Below are 20,058 nucleotides of genomic sequence, written 5' to 3' on the forward strand. Positions count from 1 at the left end.
AGTATCTAAATATATAAAGCAAATATAAACAGACCTAAAGGGAGAAACAGACAGCAATACAATAATAGTAGCGAACATTAATACCCCACTTACATCAATGGATAGATCATCCAGACAGAAAATCAATAAGGAAATATCAGACTTAAATGACACATTAGACCAGATGGACTTAACAGATATATACAGAATATCCCCTCCAAAAGCAACAGAATATACATTCTTCTTAAGTGCACATGGGACATTCTCCAGGATAGATCATATGTTAGGCCACAAAACAAGTCTTAATAAATTTAAGAAGACTGAAATCATATCAAGCATCTTCTGTGACCACAATGCTATGAAACTAGAATCAACTATAAGAAGAAAACTGAAAAATTCACAAATATGTGGAGACTAAACAACATGCACCTAAACAACCAATGGGTCAAAGAAGAAATCAAAAGAAAATAAAAAATACCTTGAGACAAATGAAAATGGAAATACAACATACCAAAACTTATAGGATGCAGCAAAAGCAGTTCCAGGAGGGAATGATAAATGCCTACACCAATAAGCAAGAAAAATCTCAAATAAACAACCCAACTTTACACCTCAAGGTGTAAAGAAGAAAAAACAAAGTCTAAAGTTAGTAGAAGGAAGGAAATAATGAAGATTAGAGCAAGAATAAATGAAATAGAGACTAAGAAGATATTAGAAAAGATCAATAAAACTAAGAGCTGGTTCTTTGAAAAGATAAAATTGACATACTTTTAGCTAGACTCAACAAGAAAAAAAAGACAGGATACAAATAAAATCAGAAATGAAAGATGTAATGTTACAATTGATACCACAAAAATACAAAGGATCATAAGAGACTACTATGACCAATTATATGTCAACAAATTTGACAACTTAGAAAAAATGGATAAATTTCTAGAAACATGCAACCTGCCAAGACTGAATCATGAGAAATAGAAAATCTGAACAGACCGATTACTAGTAAACGGATTGAATCAGTAATCAAAAACTTCCCAATAAACAAAAGTCCAGCACCAGATGGATTCACTGGTGAATTCTACCAAACACTCAAAGAAGAATACCAATTCTTCTCAAACGCTTCCAAAGACTAGAAGAGGAAGGAACACCTCCAACCTCATTTTACAAGGCCAGCGTTATTACCCTGATATCAAAATCAGACAAAGATGTGAGAAGAAAAGAAAATTACAGGCCAATATTGCTGATGAAAATAGGTGCAAAAAAACTCAACAAAATATTAGCAAACCAAATTCAACAATACATTAAAAGGATTTAGACCATGATCAAGCGGGATTTATGCTAGGGATGCAAGGACAGTTCAACATCTGCAAATCAGTCAACGTGATACACCACCTTAACAAAATGAAGAATAAAAATCATATGATCCTCTCAACAGATGCAGAGAAAGTGTTTGACAAAATTCAACATCCATTTATGACAAAAACTCTCAATAAAGTTGGTATAGAGGGAACATACCTCAACATAATAAAAGCCATATATGAAAAGCCCACAGCTAACATCCTACTCAATGGTGAAATCCTAAAAACTTTTCCTCTAAGATTAGAAACAAAATAAGGATGCCCACTTTTGCCACTTTTATTCAACATAGTATTAGAAGTTCTAGCCAGAGCAATTAGGCAAGAAAAAGAAATAAAAGGCATTTACATTGGAAAGGAAGAAGTAGAAATGTCATTATTTGCAGATGACATTATATTATATATATAAAATGCTAAAGACTCTACCAAAAAACAGAATAAACAAATTCAGTAAAGTTGCAGGACGCAAAATCAATATACAGAAATCTGTTGCATTTCTAAACATTAATAACGAACTATCAGAAACAGAAATTAAGAGAACAACCCAATTTACAACTGCATCAAAAAGAATAAAATATCTACGAATAAATTTAACAAAGAAGTGAAGGATCTTTACACTGAAAACTACAAAACATTAATGAAAGAAATTGAATAAAACACAAATAAACAGAAAGATATTCCATGCTTATAAACTGGAAGAATTAATATTGTTAAAATGTTCATACTACCCAAAGCAATCTGCAGATTCAATGCAATTCCTATAAAAATTCCAATGGCATTTTCACAGAATTGGAAAAAACAATCCTAAAACTTGTACAGAACCACAAAAGACTGAATAACCAAAGCAATCTTGAGAAAGAAGAACAAAGCTGGAGGCATCACATTTCCTGGTTTCAAACTACATTAAAAAGCTATAGTAATCAAAACAGTATGGTATTGGCATAAAAAGACACATACATCAATGGAACAGAAGAAAGCCCAGAAATAAATCCATGCAGATTGTCTATGAATTTACCACAAAGGAGCCAAGAATATATCATGGGGAAAGGACAGTCTTTTCAATAAATGGTACTGGGAAAACTAGACAGCTACATGCAAAGGAATGAAACTGATCCACTATCTTACACCATACACAAAAATTGACTCAAAATGGATTAAAGACTTGAATGTAAGACCTGAAGCCATAAAACTCTAGAAGAAAAAATAGGTGGTAAGCTCCTTGACATTGGTCTTGGCGATGATTTTTTTGGATTTGACACCAAAAGAAAAGGCAACAAAAGCAAAACAAACAAGTGGGACTACATCAAACTAAGACGCTTCTGCACAGCAAAGGAAACCATTAACACAATGAAAAAGTTAACTTACTGAATGGGAGAAAATATTTGCAAATCACTTATCTGATAAGGAGTTAACATCCAAAATATATAAAGAACTCATAAAACTCAACAGCTAAATAAAAAACATTCCAATATAAAAATGGGAAGAAAGTCTAAATAGATATTTTTCCAAAGAAGACATAAGGATGGCCAACAGGTACATGACAAGATGCTTAACATCACTAACCATCAGGGAAATGCAAATCAAAACCACAATGAGATACCATGTCATTAGCCTGCTACAATGGCTATTCTAACATCTAATAGCCTGTTAGAATGGCTATTTATCAAAAAGACAAGAAATAACAAGTGTTGGCAAGGATGTGGAGAAAAGGGAACCCTTGTGCACTGTTGGTAGGAGTGTAAATTGGTGCAACCACTATGGAAAACAGTATGGAGGTTTCTCAAAAACCATATAATCTCACTTATATGTGGAATCTAAAAAAACCTAAAACATCAAACAAACAAACAAAACAAGCTCATGGATACAGAGAACAGATTGGTGGTTGCCTGAGGCAGGGAGTAGGGAGGTCGGTAAAATGGGTGAAGAAGATCAAAAGGTACAAATTTCCAGTTATAAAATGAATAAGTCATGGGGATATAATGTACAGCATGATGAGTACAGTTAATAATACTGTATTGCATATGTGAAAGTAGCCAGGAGAATAGATTTTACAAGTTCTCATCATGAAAACAAAAATTTGTAACTATGTATGGTGATGGATGTTAACTGGACTTATTGTGTTGATCATTTTGCAATATTTACAAGTATCAAATCATTACATTGTAGACCTAAAACTAATACAATGTTATGTAAATTATACCTCAACAAAAAATACATTTAAAAAATCTTTTTGATAATAAAGAAAGAGTATATAACTATGTGATGTACCATAATATGCACCTTTGAATGTTGAGTGGATTTATTACAGATATACCTTGCTGTAAAGCAAGATTTGTAAAAATAGAATGAATATAATAAAAATTCATTTATTAAAACTTTTTTTGATCTTGTACTTCTATATAAAAAATGTTGAGGGTTGACAAAATTCAACATCCATTTATGACATAAATAACATGACATGAACAAGTGCAGTTATTTCTTTATAAATCATATACACAGACTACTGTACTAATATATTATGAACATTATCAATTGGCAAAAAGGAAATTTAAAATGATAAAATACATAATATTTTTAAATAATTTCTTTTTATTTACTACTAAAAGAAGTATATGAATATGTGTTCTTATTTTGATAATCTTAGTTTAACATTTTGTGATATAACAACTCACATGACCAGCTCTAAATTCAATTTATTTAGATACCTGGTTTTAAGGGCTGTCACAGTTGGAAAAGATATCACACAAGAATGGGTACATCAGAATGGAGAAAGTACATTAGTAGGTGTCTTACCAAACACTAATATTTTTCATTTCTCAATTCCATACACCAATTATATAAAGGTACTCCATGCACACTATACATGTTAGTTTGATATACCATGTATTAATCTATATAAATAAGATTAATCAAACATTTTTTCTTACTTTAGATAGGATAAAAATAAGTACTAATAGCAGTTCAATTACTTTCTTCTATGGCCCAATTGATTATCTGATGTGCCCTTTGGGGTTCATACACAATATACCCATGGCATTTACATGACACTTTTGAAAGTCCTTACATTATAAAAACAAAGCATATAATTTCCCCATAAAAAGTAGCAGAGTTCAACAGAAAAATGGCAGTAAGCCATTTGCTGACTCTTAGGGATAATACGAGACAACAAAATCATTTGAAAAGCAATTAAAATAAATTCTGGTACTAAAATAATTTATGATACCTTATACTGTTAGGGTAATAACATTAGTCAAGCAAAAATTTTGCAAAACTACTTTTTAATTTAACAAAAACTATTCAGGGTAAAATCTTTTTTCTCCTTTCTGTTTTCTTATATCATCACATTTATCTTCCTTAGGAGTTGTTTATTTAACTTAAAAACAATGTTTTTCACATTTCACAAGAAATGTGAATTTTCTTGTGCTCAAAGAAAAGAAAAAAATAAAGAAACGTTGGTAGAAATCCTGGGCAACAAGCTTTGCAAACTCAGAGGTAAATGATACAAAAGCAGCATTCTAGAGTGCTTTTGAAATTTGTCAGCACAATTACAACTTAGCTACCTTTCACATGGCCTATAAATAGATGAAGCTAAAAATGTTAAATCTTTCCATTTCCAATGTCTGGTTTATACTTCCCCTCATAGAAATTTCAGAGATAATTTAAGAAACCATTGTTTAAGACAATTTAGTTGGCATTACATTTCACTGCCACCTTTTGCCATTCTGTCAAATTCTTCTGAAGAAAACCATTAAGAACACTAGAAAAACGACAGAGAACACTACTGTAGGGAAAATAATTATTCCCTGATTAATGAGTTTCATAAGTTTATATTTCATATTTCAAAGTTTCTTAAAGGACAGCATGTCTGCATTTTAAAGTGCAATAAAAATAAGTAAATATCCACACACATACACGCGTACGTTATTGTGCTAAATAGCATCATGCATGTATCTAGGGAAATATATTTAAGACTTTCATTAAAATATTAATACATGATAATGAAACTAAGTGGCCTTTGTATGTCAGAAAATTAAAATTGTAAAGTATTAATAAAAAACTGAGAAAAAAATTCTTCAAATTATTATGCGAGTAGTGAAGAAAAAGTTCAATGTTGATCCACTATATGAAGCTTTTAGAAATATTTGTGAAGCTCTTAGAAATATCATATAGATGAAGACAAATGAAGATACCTTTCTACAATATGTGGTACAGAATAAAAATTCTGGTCGAGGTGGCTAGATTATATTTGGAACATTTATCACTATTTCACCCTCAAATTTTATTACCATAAATTTTATCATTAGAATTTGAATGAGTAAAGCTTTTAGCAAAACAAGTAGTGTAAACTGCAAATTCCAGAACCACTGCTTTTTAGTCATTAGGCTTTCCTTTTTCTTTTTTTAATCACTAAAATATCAACCAAAAAAGCTATATCAAGCTCCAGGAAAATTAATATTCGATATACTGAATTGCACCAGAAGAAAATATATAAAAATAGGCTCAAACATCCAGCCTTAGCACACCTTGAAAAAGTTACACAAAAACTATACTATATTAAAATGGAAGGTTTACGCTTAAACACAAAGAATCGGGAAAAAAAAAATTCAGTGCAAAAGATTATGTCTTATTTAGGTTAGCATTCAATAAATACCCTAGTAAACATTAAAATTAGTAGATCCAAAGTAAAAGAAAATCTTGGAAATATATGTTCAGCACGGAAAGCCTTAGAAATAGCTTTGGTGAAGATTTTAGTTTTTCTTTAGACTCCATTGTTGTCATTTTTCTGCTAATTTGAGTTCCAACAGTTTGTTTATTTTGTGTGCTGCAGACTATGTTGCCAAGGAGGAAAAATTAACCCAGTGTATTTCCACAGTAAGTTATAGACTTTCCAAGAAAATCATACACTTAATTCTCTTTCAGAATAAGGGGAAGAAATCTACCAAATACAGAGCTTATGTCAATTCTATTTCTTCCATGTAAACTGCCCCAAATAACCACATCCAAGTCAAATTTAATTACATCAAAAGTAATTAATTTTCAAATGTTCCTTTTAGACACCACAAAAAAAAGACAACAGCATTTGAATTTACTGACTCTAAAGAGCAGTTCAACAATTTGACATGGGTCTGAAGGACTGACTAGAAGACGAAGGAAGGAACACTTGATAAAGGAGAAATTGGAGCAACAGAAAAACAGCTTGAAAAGTACTACCAAATTTTCATCTTTATCCTCAAATTCTCTTCATATAAGACATAGATGGATATTTCTAACAGCCTTCTGGACATTTCCATCTAGGTATTCCACAGATATCTGAAATTTGTGCAGATAATATTTTAATAGCTTGTTATCAAGGCTACTCCTTCACTTCCCTCCAACCAACAATTACTACTTTATTTACTGGTTTCAAAATGTACCCAATTTCCCAGTCTACCAAATTTAGCCATCACCAACAACTCCTTTTTCATATCTCACACTTCCACTTTAATCATGAAGTCAACAGATTTTTACTTCAGAAATGTTGTTCAATACCACCCCTAATTTTTATCTACCTTGTCATAATAGTCCTACTACCTATAATTGCCTTAAAAGTGGTTAAACTCCTGAGCTCAATATCCCAGTTCATTCCTCAAATGGATGCTGGAATACTATTTATTAAAACCAAATATATAATATCTCTTCCTTACCTAAGAACCTCTTTGGTCATGCTACCTAGAGCAGTGGTTCTCCAAGTGAGATCTCTGGATCACCAACATCAGCATCACCTGGAAATTTGTTAGAAATGCAAATTCTTGGGCTCTACCCCAGATCTAATGAATCAGAAACTCTGGGGGGTGGGGCCCAGCAATGTGTGTTTCAACAAGCCCTCCAGGTGATAAATTTTGAGAACCAATGGTTTAAATTGGTTCTGACCAACGATTTAATTTTTTTAATACAGAGGTCTAATGATCCCTTAATATGGGTTCAGCAAACATTATCATTTAACTTCCTTTTTAATTATTTTTAAAGTATTTTTAAAACTGTAATACAAATAGCATACATTAAACTGTCTTACAAGTATTGTGTGATTTTGTGTAAACATCAAAATAAAACTTTGCCTGCTACCTCAGTGCACAAAATGGCATAATGTATATAAAGTTATGGTTCTGTTCCCGTTTCACGTTTGTTTGTTTTTTTAACTCAAGTCAGCAAGTATATGCTCAAGTAAAATTTTAGAAACACACATTATGAACTTTCATGCAGTGTTCAATTAGTTGCAGACAAGGCTCAGGTGCATTTGTTTGGCCCTTCAGTTCATCAGAACACATTAAATAGAAGGGCTTACTATGAGTTTTGTGTACTTCTCTAATTATATTTGTGATGAAGTCATTCTAAGTTTGGGATAGAGTTATACTTTTTCCAGTATAGGTAATGAAATAATTACCTATAAAACTAGAAATGGATCCCTAGTTAAAAGGAGGAATGTTAAACCAATGTTAACATGGATGTATTGAGACTGATTTGGCTCAAGATGTCTCAAAGTCTTACTATTAATTAGCACCAGTTGATTTTTCAGTAAATATTGACCACACTGGCAACTATATTCAAAATGAAATAAATATGCTAGAAGCTCTTACTAAAGCTAAATACAATGCTAAATTTCAATGATAGTCATCTGTCCGTAGAATTTACATTGTAGTGATAAAAACTGAAGTTTTCATACAACAAGGTTTTGCAAATAATGATACGGTCTCTGACAAATTCCATAATTTTGAAAAAAAAATGTGCCTGAGGTTCTGCAAATCTGGCAATTAAAACGTGCTCAGAACAGTCACCATATCACCTAAGAACAAAAGCATACACAATTGGAGAAACAATTTATTAAATCCTGCATTTCTGACATTGCAATAAATATGTTAAATTAGTAAACTGTTAAAAAATTGAAACAAAACATTGGTACATGTATGAAAATGCAGAGAATACAAAATATTCATCACATGTACTTGATTAATTCAAATGTGGGGTTATGTAAAATCTTTTCAATTTAACTGGATGAGAATATGAATGTGGCAGATCTCTCCATTTACTTTTGTAGAAGTTTCTCAAATAGGTAAATGCAAGGATGGTAGAACAACATACAGTGGAGAAGGAAATTTTAACGTCTAAATCAGTTTTTAACATACTATCAACTAAACTGTCAGAAATGTTGAGACAACTATATTAAGGGAAGTAGATAAAATTTAAAAATCTCAGGAGGGGTAGCTCCTGTAAAAGCTGTTGCTAGCTTTCATTAAGCAGTAATTGTTTACTAATAAGGACTGGATATTAAAATATTTCAAAATAGTTTTGGATAACCACATACAGACTATCAATTAAATTGAAAGTGTTTTTTTTTTCTGAGCTAATTGTAATGTTATGGGTAGAAAATTTCAAAATTCATTTTTCATATCAAACTTAGGTGGTGTCCTTTTGAAATAAATATTTCAAAAGAAACAAGAAATACTTTATTAAAAAACTCTTTGAGGGGCCGGCCTGGTGGCTCAAGCGGTTAAGTGCGCACACTCCACTGCGGCGGCCCCGGGTTCGCCGGTTCGAATCCCGGGTGCGCACCAATGCACCGCTTGTCAAGCCATGCTGTGGCTTTATTTGTCCCATATAAAGTAGAGGAAGATGGGCATGGATGTTAGCCCAGGGCCAGTCTTCCTCAGCAAAAAGAGGAGGATTGGCAGATGTTAGCTCAGGGCCAATCTTACACACACACAAAAAAACTCTTTGATAAATATCTTTCAAATATAAATAATGGGCAAACTGATTAGTTAGCTCTTTAACAGGCTGAAGAAATTCAATCTGACAATGTAGTCACAATGCTACCAAGCTTATAAATGCAGATAAATTGTCAGTAATGAAATTGATCCTTACGGTTTAGATTCACCATGCAAGTAAAATAAATTCAACTGTTCTGAAATTTTAAGAGATCAGCACAAAAGTATGAGCAGTTATTTAATGTAATCAATGAGTATTTCAGAATATTACAAGTACATTATTTTCACACTGAACAATGTGAAAATGAACTGACTGATGAATCAATTCTACCATCTCCCTCCAAAATGAACACTTACTCTGACTCAACTTTGGAAAAAAAAATCTTTTGACTCAACTTCGGAAAAAAAATCTTACGATTTCTGTTTAAGTCTGGATCAATTTATTTGAAGAGTATCCTGAGAAGGCAAAATGAGTTTAAAAACATTACCATTTGCCACTACATTTGTGTATGAACCAGAATTTTCTAGGCACAATGCAATAAAAATAAAATACAGAAATAAAGTGGATTTGAGTCTGATATAAAATAGAAACTTTCAAGCTTAACTGCTAATTTTAATTTCTCACTATATCTTTGACTTTATTTGAGAAATGCTACAAGTTTAAAATTACAGGATAAATGTATACTAATAAAATGCTACTTCTTAGAGTTCTGCAAAATGTAGGTGTGTCTTTTTTTAAAGGGTCTCTACAAATTAGAAAGTTTGAAATCTAACAAGATTTCAGACTAGATAAATCCAACTCCTAATCATGGCATAATCTAGGTAGCCCTAAATAGCTTTCAGCTTCTTTTCCCACAAAGAACACTTACTTCTTCCCTCCAGCAATACCAAATGCTATGTATTCCTAGAAGATACATGATTTTATGCCTTTATATATGCTCTTAGCTCTGCCAGAAATGACCTTATCCTACTTCTCCTGGCAAATTTTTATTTTACTTTTAATACCCAGAAAAAATGCTGCTTCCCTCTGTGAAGCCATCTGAAAGACTCAAGACAGAATTAACCGCTTTCTTTTCTATACTCTCTTATATTACTTATCACATATTATATTTATCTATTTAAATATATTGTCTCCCTAAATACCAGTAAATCCTTTAACTGTAAGATCCAAGTTACATTCATTCTTGGATTCTTTTTTTTTCCCTCTGTTCTAAAGTTGGAATACAAATAAATAGCAAATAAATAGCAATACAAATAAATAGCAAAAATACCAGGCAAGTAAAAGAACAAAAGGAAACAAAGTGAGAATATTAACTGGTTAAGTTTAGTACCTAAAAATTAATCAGTGAACAAGAATAGAACGAAACTGTCCTCTAGCTAGCATACTCAAAGTGTGGTCTGCAAACTATTTACCAGTGTGTGATGAGATAAATATAAAAATTAGAATTAGGCTTTTAGAAACTTTATAGGAATTTGACAGTGATTTTTATGTCTGTTGAATCTTTTTGGATCTTTTAAATTTCATTTTTCTAACAATTCATTTTTATTATATTTTTTATAAAGTATCAGTCAGTGATAAATTGGATATTGGAAAAAAAAACAAAATACAGATTGCAAAACACTACATTAGGCTATGGAAGATAGAAAGATGAACGAGACAACTCTTTTTCCATGAGAATTTGTTTTAGAAGGAAAAATATGATATATACATAAATTTTTGTAGTATTTATCAATATAACTATCCATATTTCTCCAAGTTCACATCATCATCTTGGACACTTTAAAAAATATCTGTTAATAGAATTGGAGAGGCCAGCCCGGTGGCGTAGAGGTTAAGTTCCTAGACTCCACTTAGCGGGGCCCGGGGTTCACACGGACCTACTCACCGCTCCTCAAACCCTGCTGAGGTGGTGTCCCACACAGAAAAGCTACAACTCTACAACTATGATACACAACTATGTACTCCGGGCTTTGGGGAGGAAAAAGAAAAAGAGGAAGATTGGCAACAGATGTTAGTGTGGGGCCAATCTTCCTCAAAAAAAAAAAATAATAATAGAATTGTAAGTATACCTGGAAATGCTAATGCATAACCAGTATTTCTTTATAAAGTTATTTATATGAAGACTAGATTTCAAGTTAAAATTAAGGCTTGTTTCTCTCACTGCCCATCAGAGACAATGGCATAGACGGCTACCCAGTTTTGACTGACTCCACACAGAGCTAGCCTACTGCCTGATAAGGTTTTTCAGCTTTCCCCAGCTCTCTGCCTGACCTGCATAATATCGAAACCCTGGTAATATATAAAAACAAAATGATTATACAATTCTTTCAGAAACTCTTGTTTCAACATTTTTATTCCTATCAAGAGAGATTAATTTATTTTCTCAATCATTAGGAGTTGGCAAACTCTTTCCATAAAGGACCAGATAGTAAGTATTCTAAGGTTTGTGGGTTAGGTAGCCTGCTGTCATAGCTACTCAACTCTGCTGCTGTAGCAAGAAAGTAGCAACAGACCATATATAAACAAATGGCCATGGCTGTGTTCCAATAAAATTTTACTTACAAAAACTGGCAGCAGGTTTTAGGATTTGGCCCAAGGACTGTAACTTGCTGATCCCTATTCTACATGGCAGATATAATTCTAAAATGCAATTATTAAGAACCTATTGCATAGTAGATGCTCAAAAATCATCACTTTTTTTTTTAATGTTTTGTTTATTGCAGTAACATTGGTTTATAACATTGTATAAATTTCAGGTGTACATCATTATACTTCTATTTCTGCATAGATTACATCATGTTCAACACCAAAATACTAATTACAACCCATCACCACACACATGTGCCGAATTATCCCTTTCGCCCTCCTCCCTCCCCACTTCCCCTCTGGTAACCACCAATCCAATCTCTGTCTCTATGTGTTTGTTTATTGTTGTTATTATCTACTACTTAATGAAGGAAATCATATGGTATTTGACCTTCTCCCTCTGACTTATTTCACTTTGCATAATACCCTCAATGTCCATGCATGTTGTCACAAATGGCTGGATTTCATCATTTCTTATGGCTGAGTAGTATTCCATTGTGTATATATACCACATCTTCTTTATCCATTCATCCCTTGATGGGCACTTAGGTTGCTTCCAAGTCTTGGCTATTGTGAATAATGCTGAAATGAACACAGGGGTGGATGTATCTTTATGCATTGGTGTTTTCAAGTTCTTTGGATACCCAGCAGTGGAATAGCTGGATCATATGGCAGTTCTATCCTTGATTTTTTGAGGAATCTCCATACTGTTTTCCATAGTGGCTGTACCAGTTTGCACTCCCACCAGCAGTGTATGAGAGTTCCCTTCTCTCCACATCCTCTCCAACACATGTTGTTTCCTGTCTTGTTAATTATAGCCATTCTGACAGGCGTGAGGTGATATCTCATTGTAGTTTTGAAAAATCATCATTCTTGTTTGCATTTATCATCAGCTTTTAAAATTTTAACACTGATAGACTCACCAACATTTAGGCTTACAGAAGATGAGACACTATTTTTCAAGAAAATCAAAGTAAGTATGCAATGTATTGAAAAATTTTTTGTGCCTTGTCTTTAGTGGCATATGTTTAGGGAAGCTATAAACCTTTCATACTATTATTAGATAGCAACACTCCCACAGGCTATAGAAAACAAAGAGACAGATTTATTTACACTAGTTGCCACAACCACTACAACAAATAGTATATGTGCAAAAATCCCCAAAGGGCAGCCCCTTTAAAATGAACTACCAACTTGACCCAAATAGTCATAATAACACAAATAAAACTAACTACAATTCAGAGTATGATGCTTTTTGTTCAACTCACAAATGCAGAGCTCTTGTTCGCATTTTTAACAAACCTGGAACGTAGATTTATTTCACCTTTGGGATTCAAAATTGGCCTTCCCCAGCACCCCTTTCTTTCAAGGGGTGAGACACAAAGCTCATTTGAGGTCACTCTAAAACTGAAGCCAAATCCTAACCTTCCCTTTTTCGCCTAAGTTCTAGTCTCCTTAGTGGAATATATAGTTCTATGAACAATTCATTCCTCATTCTAGAACTCTTTTCCCCAGAACATAAGAGGAATTGCTAAATATAAGTTTATTTAAGTTTTAACATAAGTTTCCAATGGAGTCTCTTACTTTTCAATTCCAAATGTCTTAACATAAACATTCTTTTCACTTTATACTAAATCCCTCTGAAAAGTCTCCTAAGACTCCAAAACTACCTTTATTCAGATGACTCAAAAATCTCTATTTTACAGTCCTATATAAAGTATCAAGTGGTTAGTTTTTATCTAGTAATGATTCTCAAAATATTATCATTGAACTATGAGTAGCCTTTGAGTAATGGGAATCTAGAAAAAAAGAGTTTAAAAAGAATCTAAGTGGGCTCTGTTACGGATGCACACTGAAAGAATAATAATAAGGCAGTATGTATATAATATTGTTCTGCAAACAAGACTTCTGTGAGAGAGGGAAGTGCCCCTGGAAAAGGGCTTAGGACATATTTGGAGGTCCACTAAGACCTAAAATTTGAGATGTAAAAAACTGTCATCATGATATCTAAATATTATTTCCTTTCTCTTTTTTTCTTTCCTGTCAATGATTCTTCTGATTTCCCAGACTTAAAATCCTAAAGTTACCCCTGATCATTTTCCATTCTGCCTGAAAATTCAATCAATCACAAATTCTTGGCAATTATTTTTAGATTTCTTTTGCCACTCACTATCCTTCCATATAGAGAACATGCTGATGCTGCCTATCTATTTTTCCTATCAAGACTCAACTCTTCCACACATTTCTGCTAGAAGTCTTCCCCAAATACTGAGTTTACTTCTTAAATGTATATGTATAAAATATAGCCTGCTTAATAAGACAGTTTAACTACTATCTAGTAATAATAAAATATTTTAAACAGTTAAAGAGGCAAATGCTTTAGAGCAGTAAAAACAGAATCTAGATAAATGATAAAAACATTCTTATAGAGAAATTTAACAGAAATGGAAAACAAACCCAAGAAAGAAGTAACTACTATAAGGTAAAGCTTAAACTATTCATCTACTGAGGGCAGAGAAGGAAAATCAGAAACTAGAAAGATTATGCTTACTGCAGTAAGTGATACAGCTGCTGTTATTACTGAAGCCCAGGACAAAATATAAAAGTAATCAGGAAACTATACTCACATAAGTTAAAGGAAAAATCAAGATTGGGCCTAAAAGAAGGGGAAATATCAGTAGCAATAAGCAAAGTGACTTGGAAGTTGTCTAGACAGGGTTCTAGAGAGTGAATTTCTGACTAGCTTACCTAGGCAACAAAGCAAGTTGCCAGCAAGTGTTACTACTTATGACACATCAGTCATTCTACCACTGGAGGGAGTCTGGTCACATATCCTTTGATGTGAGTTTTACTTTAATAACTTCCTGGTCTTCTCTGGGAGTGAAGTAGATCCCCTACCAAGAATATGAATTGGTTTAACATAATCTGATGGTTTTCAAGCTTTTTGTTTGTTTCTTTTGGCGTTTGTTTTGTTTCATACTAATAAAAATTTATAGCATCTCTATAGTCATATTTGGGTCAAAGAAATGAATCCAGAGGTCACATGTGCTAGTACAGATCTATCCGTAGAAAAAAATCATAAAGAAAAAAAAAAATGTTAAATCAAGAACAGAGAAGGGCTCTGATGCAAATACTTAACCAAAGCAGGTATCAAGGTCATAAGGAATGTGAAATGCAGCAGACAGTAGGTTTGAAGTAGAAGCTGAAAAGAGCTTTTAAGATTAAGGCTGACAAGGATATTACCAATAGGACAAAAAAATATAAGCAACGAATAGAGTACTGTAACTGTGATTTTAAAATCTACTGTTCAGTTAACCGATTAAAATTCAGTTCTTTTAAATTTACAGTTTCTATTGACTATTCATGAAGCTGAAGTGATGAAAGATGGATTTACCAACTAAAAAAAACTGAAATGAAAAACAACAAAGATCGAAACATTGGCAAAAAAATGTTCAACTCAAGAAGATATGTGGAGAATATTCCATTTACAATAATAATTATTCTCTATTTTTTGTTAAGAATTGTGAGAAATACTATGTAATACTACATTTAATTATTTTAACAATCCTTCAGGATTGACATTATTGTACCCATTTTACATGAGAAAGCTTGAGACTAAAAAAAATTAAGTAATTTACCTAAGGTGACAACATATAAAGAGTCAGTATTCTATCAGAGGTCTGTCTGATTCTAAAATGGTATTACCAATATACTATATGCATGTCAGTGAGACTGAATAATGACTACCTTACGATCTTCTACTATTAAAGGTAATAGTTATGGGTACTCTTTCTTTAAATTTCTTTAAAATGTGTTCCCTTACTGACTAGCATCATAACCTCCATAAACCGTATCTAGGCAGTTATAAAACGCCCTAATCATGGAAATAATACTTGTTACAACTAGGAAGGCTTGGGGGTGGATTTAAGTGCTATACAAAAAATTAATTTTGTATTTTCTTCCTCACTGTTATAACAAGAGGGCAGGGAGCCTGGATGCAGGTTAAGCAACACATAAATAAATCTTTCCTCTTCAGCAAGGAAAGAAAGCTTCAATATATTTATATGCATGATAAAAAAGATGAAGTAGAAGTAACATAATTCTGTGTGTGGGGTTGGGGGCTGTTTTGTCTCCTCACAGATCATTTAGGGTCTGAAGGACCTATGTGAAGAAGCAAACTGGAAATGGGTTCCCATATTATTGATGATTCCAGATGAGAAATCATTTTTTTCCTTCAATTTTTTTGAAAACCCACAATTAAAGTACATCATGTATGCAACTTGAGCATAGTTCAGCACAGCAGAGATAGAGGAACAGAAACACTATTCTACTTGCAATAGAGATTAGAGAAACTATTAGATCTACAGCATTTATCTTCAGAGTTTTCCTAATAGAAGTCTATCCAGGATCCTCATTTTGAACTACAAGTAACATCTAGGCAGGGACCATGTACTAGCAGCCAAAGCACACATGTCTAGGATAAAAGCACACATGAGATAATGTGTGTGTGTACCTCTTGCTTAATTAAAAAATCCAATTATACGACCATTTGGATTCTATTCCATATTCTTCATAGACTATTGAATACTTTGAAAAACTATAAAAAAAAGAAACATTGTGAATTGTTGCTAATAATGGAAACAGATTAATTTATAAGAAAATAGGCAAGCAACACAGAAAAAAACATAAAAGAGGACAGCCAAGGAAACATAAGACATAATTACTTTTATCAGCAGCCACAGCTCTTAGTTGACACAATATGCAAAGCACTGTAAAATTAAAAACATCTGTAAGTGGAGAGAGTAAAAGGAAATGCATATTTAACAATCATATTATATTTTCTCCTATTCTATTTTGTTCCACTTCCAAGGAATCAATGTTGGTCTCATTTTTTTCACATCACCAGATTAAGAGTAGGGTAAAATAAAGTGAAAAAGTAAACAGCAAACAAGACAAATGTAGTACTATGATCATAAAATTACGAAAATATCGCACTTATTATGTACTTAAGCACATAACAGATCTTCTGCCACATCCTAATCTTTCTCTGTTATATATTGACAGAAGTAAAATAATGAGACCTGAGAGGAAGTGAAAAGAAGAAAGTGAAGGGAGCAAATAGCATCTAGCTGAATATTTCTCACTATAAAATTATGATAAATAAGGTCTAGTTGACAAACTTAGTGGAACATTTTTAAATTGTTCTGTAAAAACAACTATATTACCTCCTCTAAATTATTCCTATGAAACCAACTTAACATTTTTGGAATTGACATGTAAGGTAGAGTCACAAAATAAAGAGTTAAGCATATAACAACTTCTCTACACAAGCTATTTCGAAATTTTTACACATCTTTTAATAGAAGAGTTAGCTTTTTGTATTTGTTGGTATAACCTATTTTATAAAACGAAACCCTATTTAATTAATCTATGTTGAATCAACTAAAAGTCTGCAAATAAGTAGTAATTTTCATAGATACTGCTTAGTGCTAGCACACCACTCCAAATTAAATGTTATATAATTTGCTCATTTTGCAGGATTCATAATGTGAACTGAAAGAACTAAAAAATATTACCAAAATAACATAGTATACTGTAGGAGAAGAGAACACAGTAAATGCAGCATTAATTTTTGTAGTGTACATTATTAACTCTGTAAACTTCGTAGAAAAGAAAAAAACAACTTTATTTTCCCTAATGTCTTTGAAATGTGGCAAATGCAATTTAAAGTATTAAGAATACTGGGTTCTGGGGAGCAACCATGAATTGCCTATTTCCAATAACTACAGTAATGAGCTTTTGATAAATCACTGAAGTAAATAAAAACGAAATCTACTTTTATTAGATTCTGGATTTTCTGTCAAACCAATCTAGGAAAATCAAAATATTTACAATGGTAACATTGTAAAAACTCATTTCAAAAGAAAGTATAAACTAAAACCCATATGACTTCCTATGTGGTATATTAAAAATAATGTTTATAGTCTAATAATGCAAGCTTATATATGGAATACCAAAATGATGAATTTTTTTAGATATCATAAGTATGTGCACCTATTACTATGGTGACCAAAACAGTCTAAGGATAAACGAAATATAAGCAGCTTTTGCAAGAGTATTTACTTATCCATACTACACCTATTTCAGAAATTATTTAAAGTGGCTTTGGCTTCAGAGAGCAATTATTCTGTGCCTAAATTTATTAATAAACAGAAATTCAGTGTTCACTTGACCTAAACTGTACTGTTTCGCAACGCCTAACCAAGTTATTACCATTTGAATGACTTTGGAAACAAGACCTCTGCTCTCTGTTTGGATTACATACTGATAAATTTTATGACCTTATTGTGAGCATATTAGTATCTCCACATAACCTTGGCTAAGAAATGTTTTTAAATCATCGTCTCTATATACAGTTAAACTTTAATTTCATTTATAGCCAAAAGTGTTCAGGGTCATCTTGACAACATGTAAATGGTTTTTCCTCTGTCAGATGTCCACTTTCACAATTATTTGGCCAATCAATTACTGATCAGATGACTGCTTTACAAATGAAGTTTTATTCCACATTACTGAAATAGCACTGACTCTCCAACTACTCCCACTAACACAGAAGCTCTGTAACTACCCATATTGCACATAGCACTAGCTTATCTCTTTAACGCTCAGACCTGTGTTCAATCAATTTCCTTCTTTAGGAGACTGCCAACTTGAACAATAGAATAAGCGATATAATATCAAGACACAATGGTGAGTACTCGCCACATATTCTGAACCACAGCAGATATATTAAGCCACTTCCTTTACAGATTTTTGAGTTTCTGAATCACAGCCCCCAACTATGAAGCTTGTGGCTGTCCTTGGTGCTGAAATGCACACTCTCCCCCCACCCCCTTCACTGAAAACCGTCATCCCAATCCCATTTTGAGAGGATAAAAAGACTTCTAAATTTGGGAGGTCTGAAGACGGGAGGTTTAAAAAAGGAACTGATAAGTTTGTGGGCAGAGAATGCTAACGTGTGCGTGTGTGTGTGTGCGTGTGTGTGTCGCGCAGTGGGGGGTGGGGGTGGTAGAAACGTCCAGAGAGCATTTCCCCTTCGGTGCCTGGAGACCCAGAAAATCGGGACTGCGGCAAAGATCGGAAACGCCTGGTCCCGCGCAGGAGCCGCAGGCGGGAACGGCGCCCTCGCCGGGCAGCTCCTCGGCCGGGGCCAGACGGGCGAGGACTGCGCGGGGCGCCGCGGCCGGGGACGACGGCGACTTTCCGCGCCAATGCGCGGGCCCCGGGGTCCTTTTGTTTCTGGGGTCTGAGGGAAGGTGGGCGGAGGGGAGCCCCCACCTGCATTTATTTGCACAGGGGGGACAACAAAAGACCCCGTCGCCCGGGCGGACAGGGTCAGCGGAGCCGGAGCGGCCGCGGCGCCTGGGCGCGGGCTCGGCCCCTCTCCTCACGGTCCCGGCCGCTCTTACCGTCCCGGTCGCACAGCTGAATGGCCTCCAGGCTGAGGTTTTTGATCACCTCCTCACAGGGGCTGGTGGGGCTGTTGAGGGCACGATCCAGGCGCGGCACCTCCATTTTTCCAACCCCCTTCTCAAGCCCGCCTGCTTCGTATCCAGAACTCTCTCGGTGGACCGGGTGGGAGAGAAGGGCGGGAAAGGGAAGGGGTGTGACAGAGGGGGCGAGGAAGCCTGGGACGCGGCGCCGAGGCCGAGACTAAGCCGCCAGGCTAGAGAGCCGCGGCCGAGGCGACCGCTGTGGCAAGAGCTCCGCGGAGCGTGCGGCTCTGAGAGACTGAGAGGAACCCGCCGCGAGGACGGGAGGCGCGCGCTCCCGGCGGGGAGGGGACGCGGCGCGCGGGGAACGTGAGGAAGAAGGCGCGGCGCGCGCACGCGCGCGAGAGGACGCGCCCACCTGCCGGCGCGCGGCGCTCTCCATCTCCCCCGCCCTACTGCGCGCACGCGCCCCTGGCTGCCCTCGCGCCGTGGTCCCCGCAACCCCCAGCGTGCGGCGTCGGACAGCGGAGCGCGCGGGAAGGGCCGGCGCCGGGGGTGCCGCGCGCTCGCCTCGCCTTCTCGCCTGGTGAGGGCGGTTTGGCGCTTTTTCCTTCTTCACAGTGTCAGTCGGAGCCCAGGTTGGCACTGCGGCGTCTGCACGGGGAGGTGCGAGGAGCAGGTTGGTTGTTTATTAGAGATTGGAAAAATAAGGGTCCAGACGTTCGTGTGGGGTTTGGAGCTAGCGGGCTACCTTCGACCCCTGAAGGTCCCGGGCTCCTCAGCGCCCCTACCCTGCTTGCTCAGCTCGCCATTCCTCGGAAACAGCTGCGTCTGTGTGAGAAATGAGCGGATTTACTGGGGAGTGGCGGGGTTTAGGGACAGAATTTTAGCCATCCCGAAGCAGGAGC

At 35.1% G+C, this 20,058-nt stretch overlaps 1 protein-coding gene across 1 annotated transcript in view; it reads right to left on the reverse strand.

Moving 5' to 3' along the window:
* The window catches only part of PHYHIPL (phytanoyl-CoA 2-hydroxylase interacting protein like), a 62,195-nt gene extending 42,797 nt beyond the window's left edge, over window positions 1–19,398 (reverse strand). Inside the window, exon 1 of the mRNA XM_004427110.3 lies at window positions 19,127–19,398. Within this exon, the coding sequence (XP_004427167.1) occupies window positions 19,127–19,232 (106 nt within the window). The 5' untranslated portion in view covers window positions 19,233–19,398. The remainder of the gene's footprint in view (window positions 1–19,126) is intronic.
* Between the last annotated feature and the right edge of the window lie 660 nt (window positions 19,399–20,058).

Source organism: Ceratotherium simum, chromosome 6 (genome assembly GCF_057802395.1).
Source record: "Ceratotherium simum simum isolate JZ-2026a chromosome 6, ASM5780239v1, whole genome shotgun sequence".
NCBI lineage: Eukaryota > Metazoa > Chordata > Mammalia > Perissodactyla > Rhinocerotidae > Ceratotherium > Ceratotherium simum.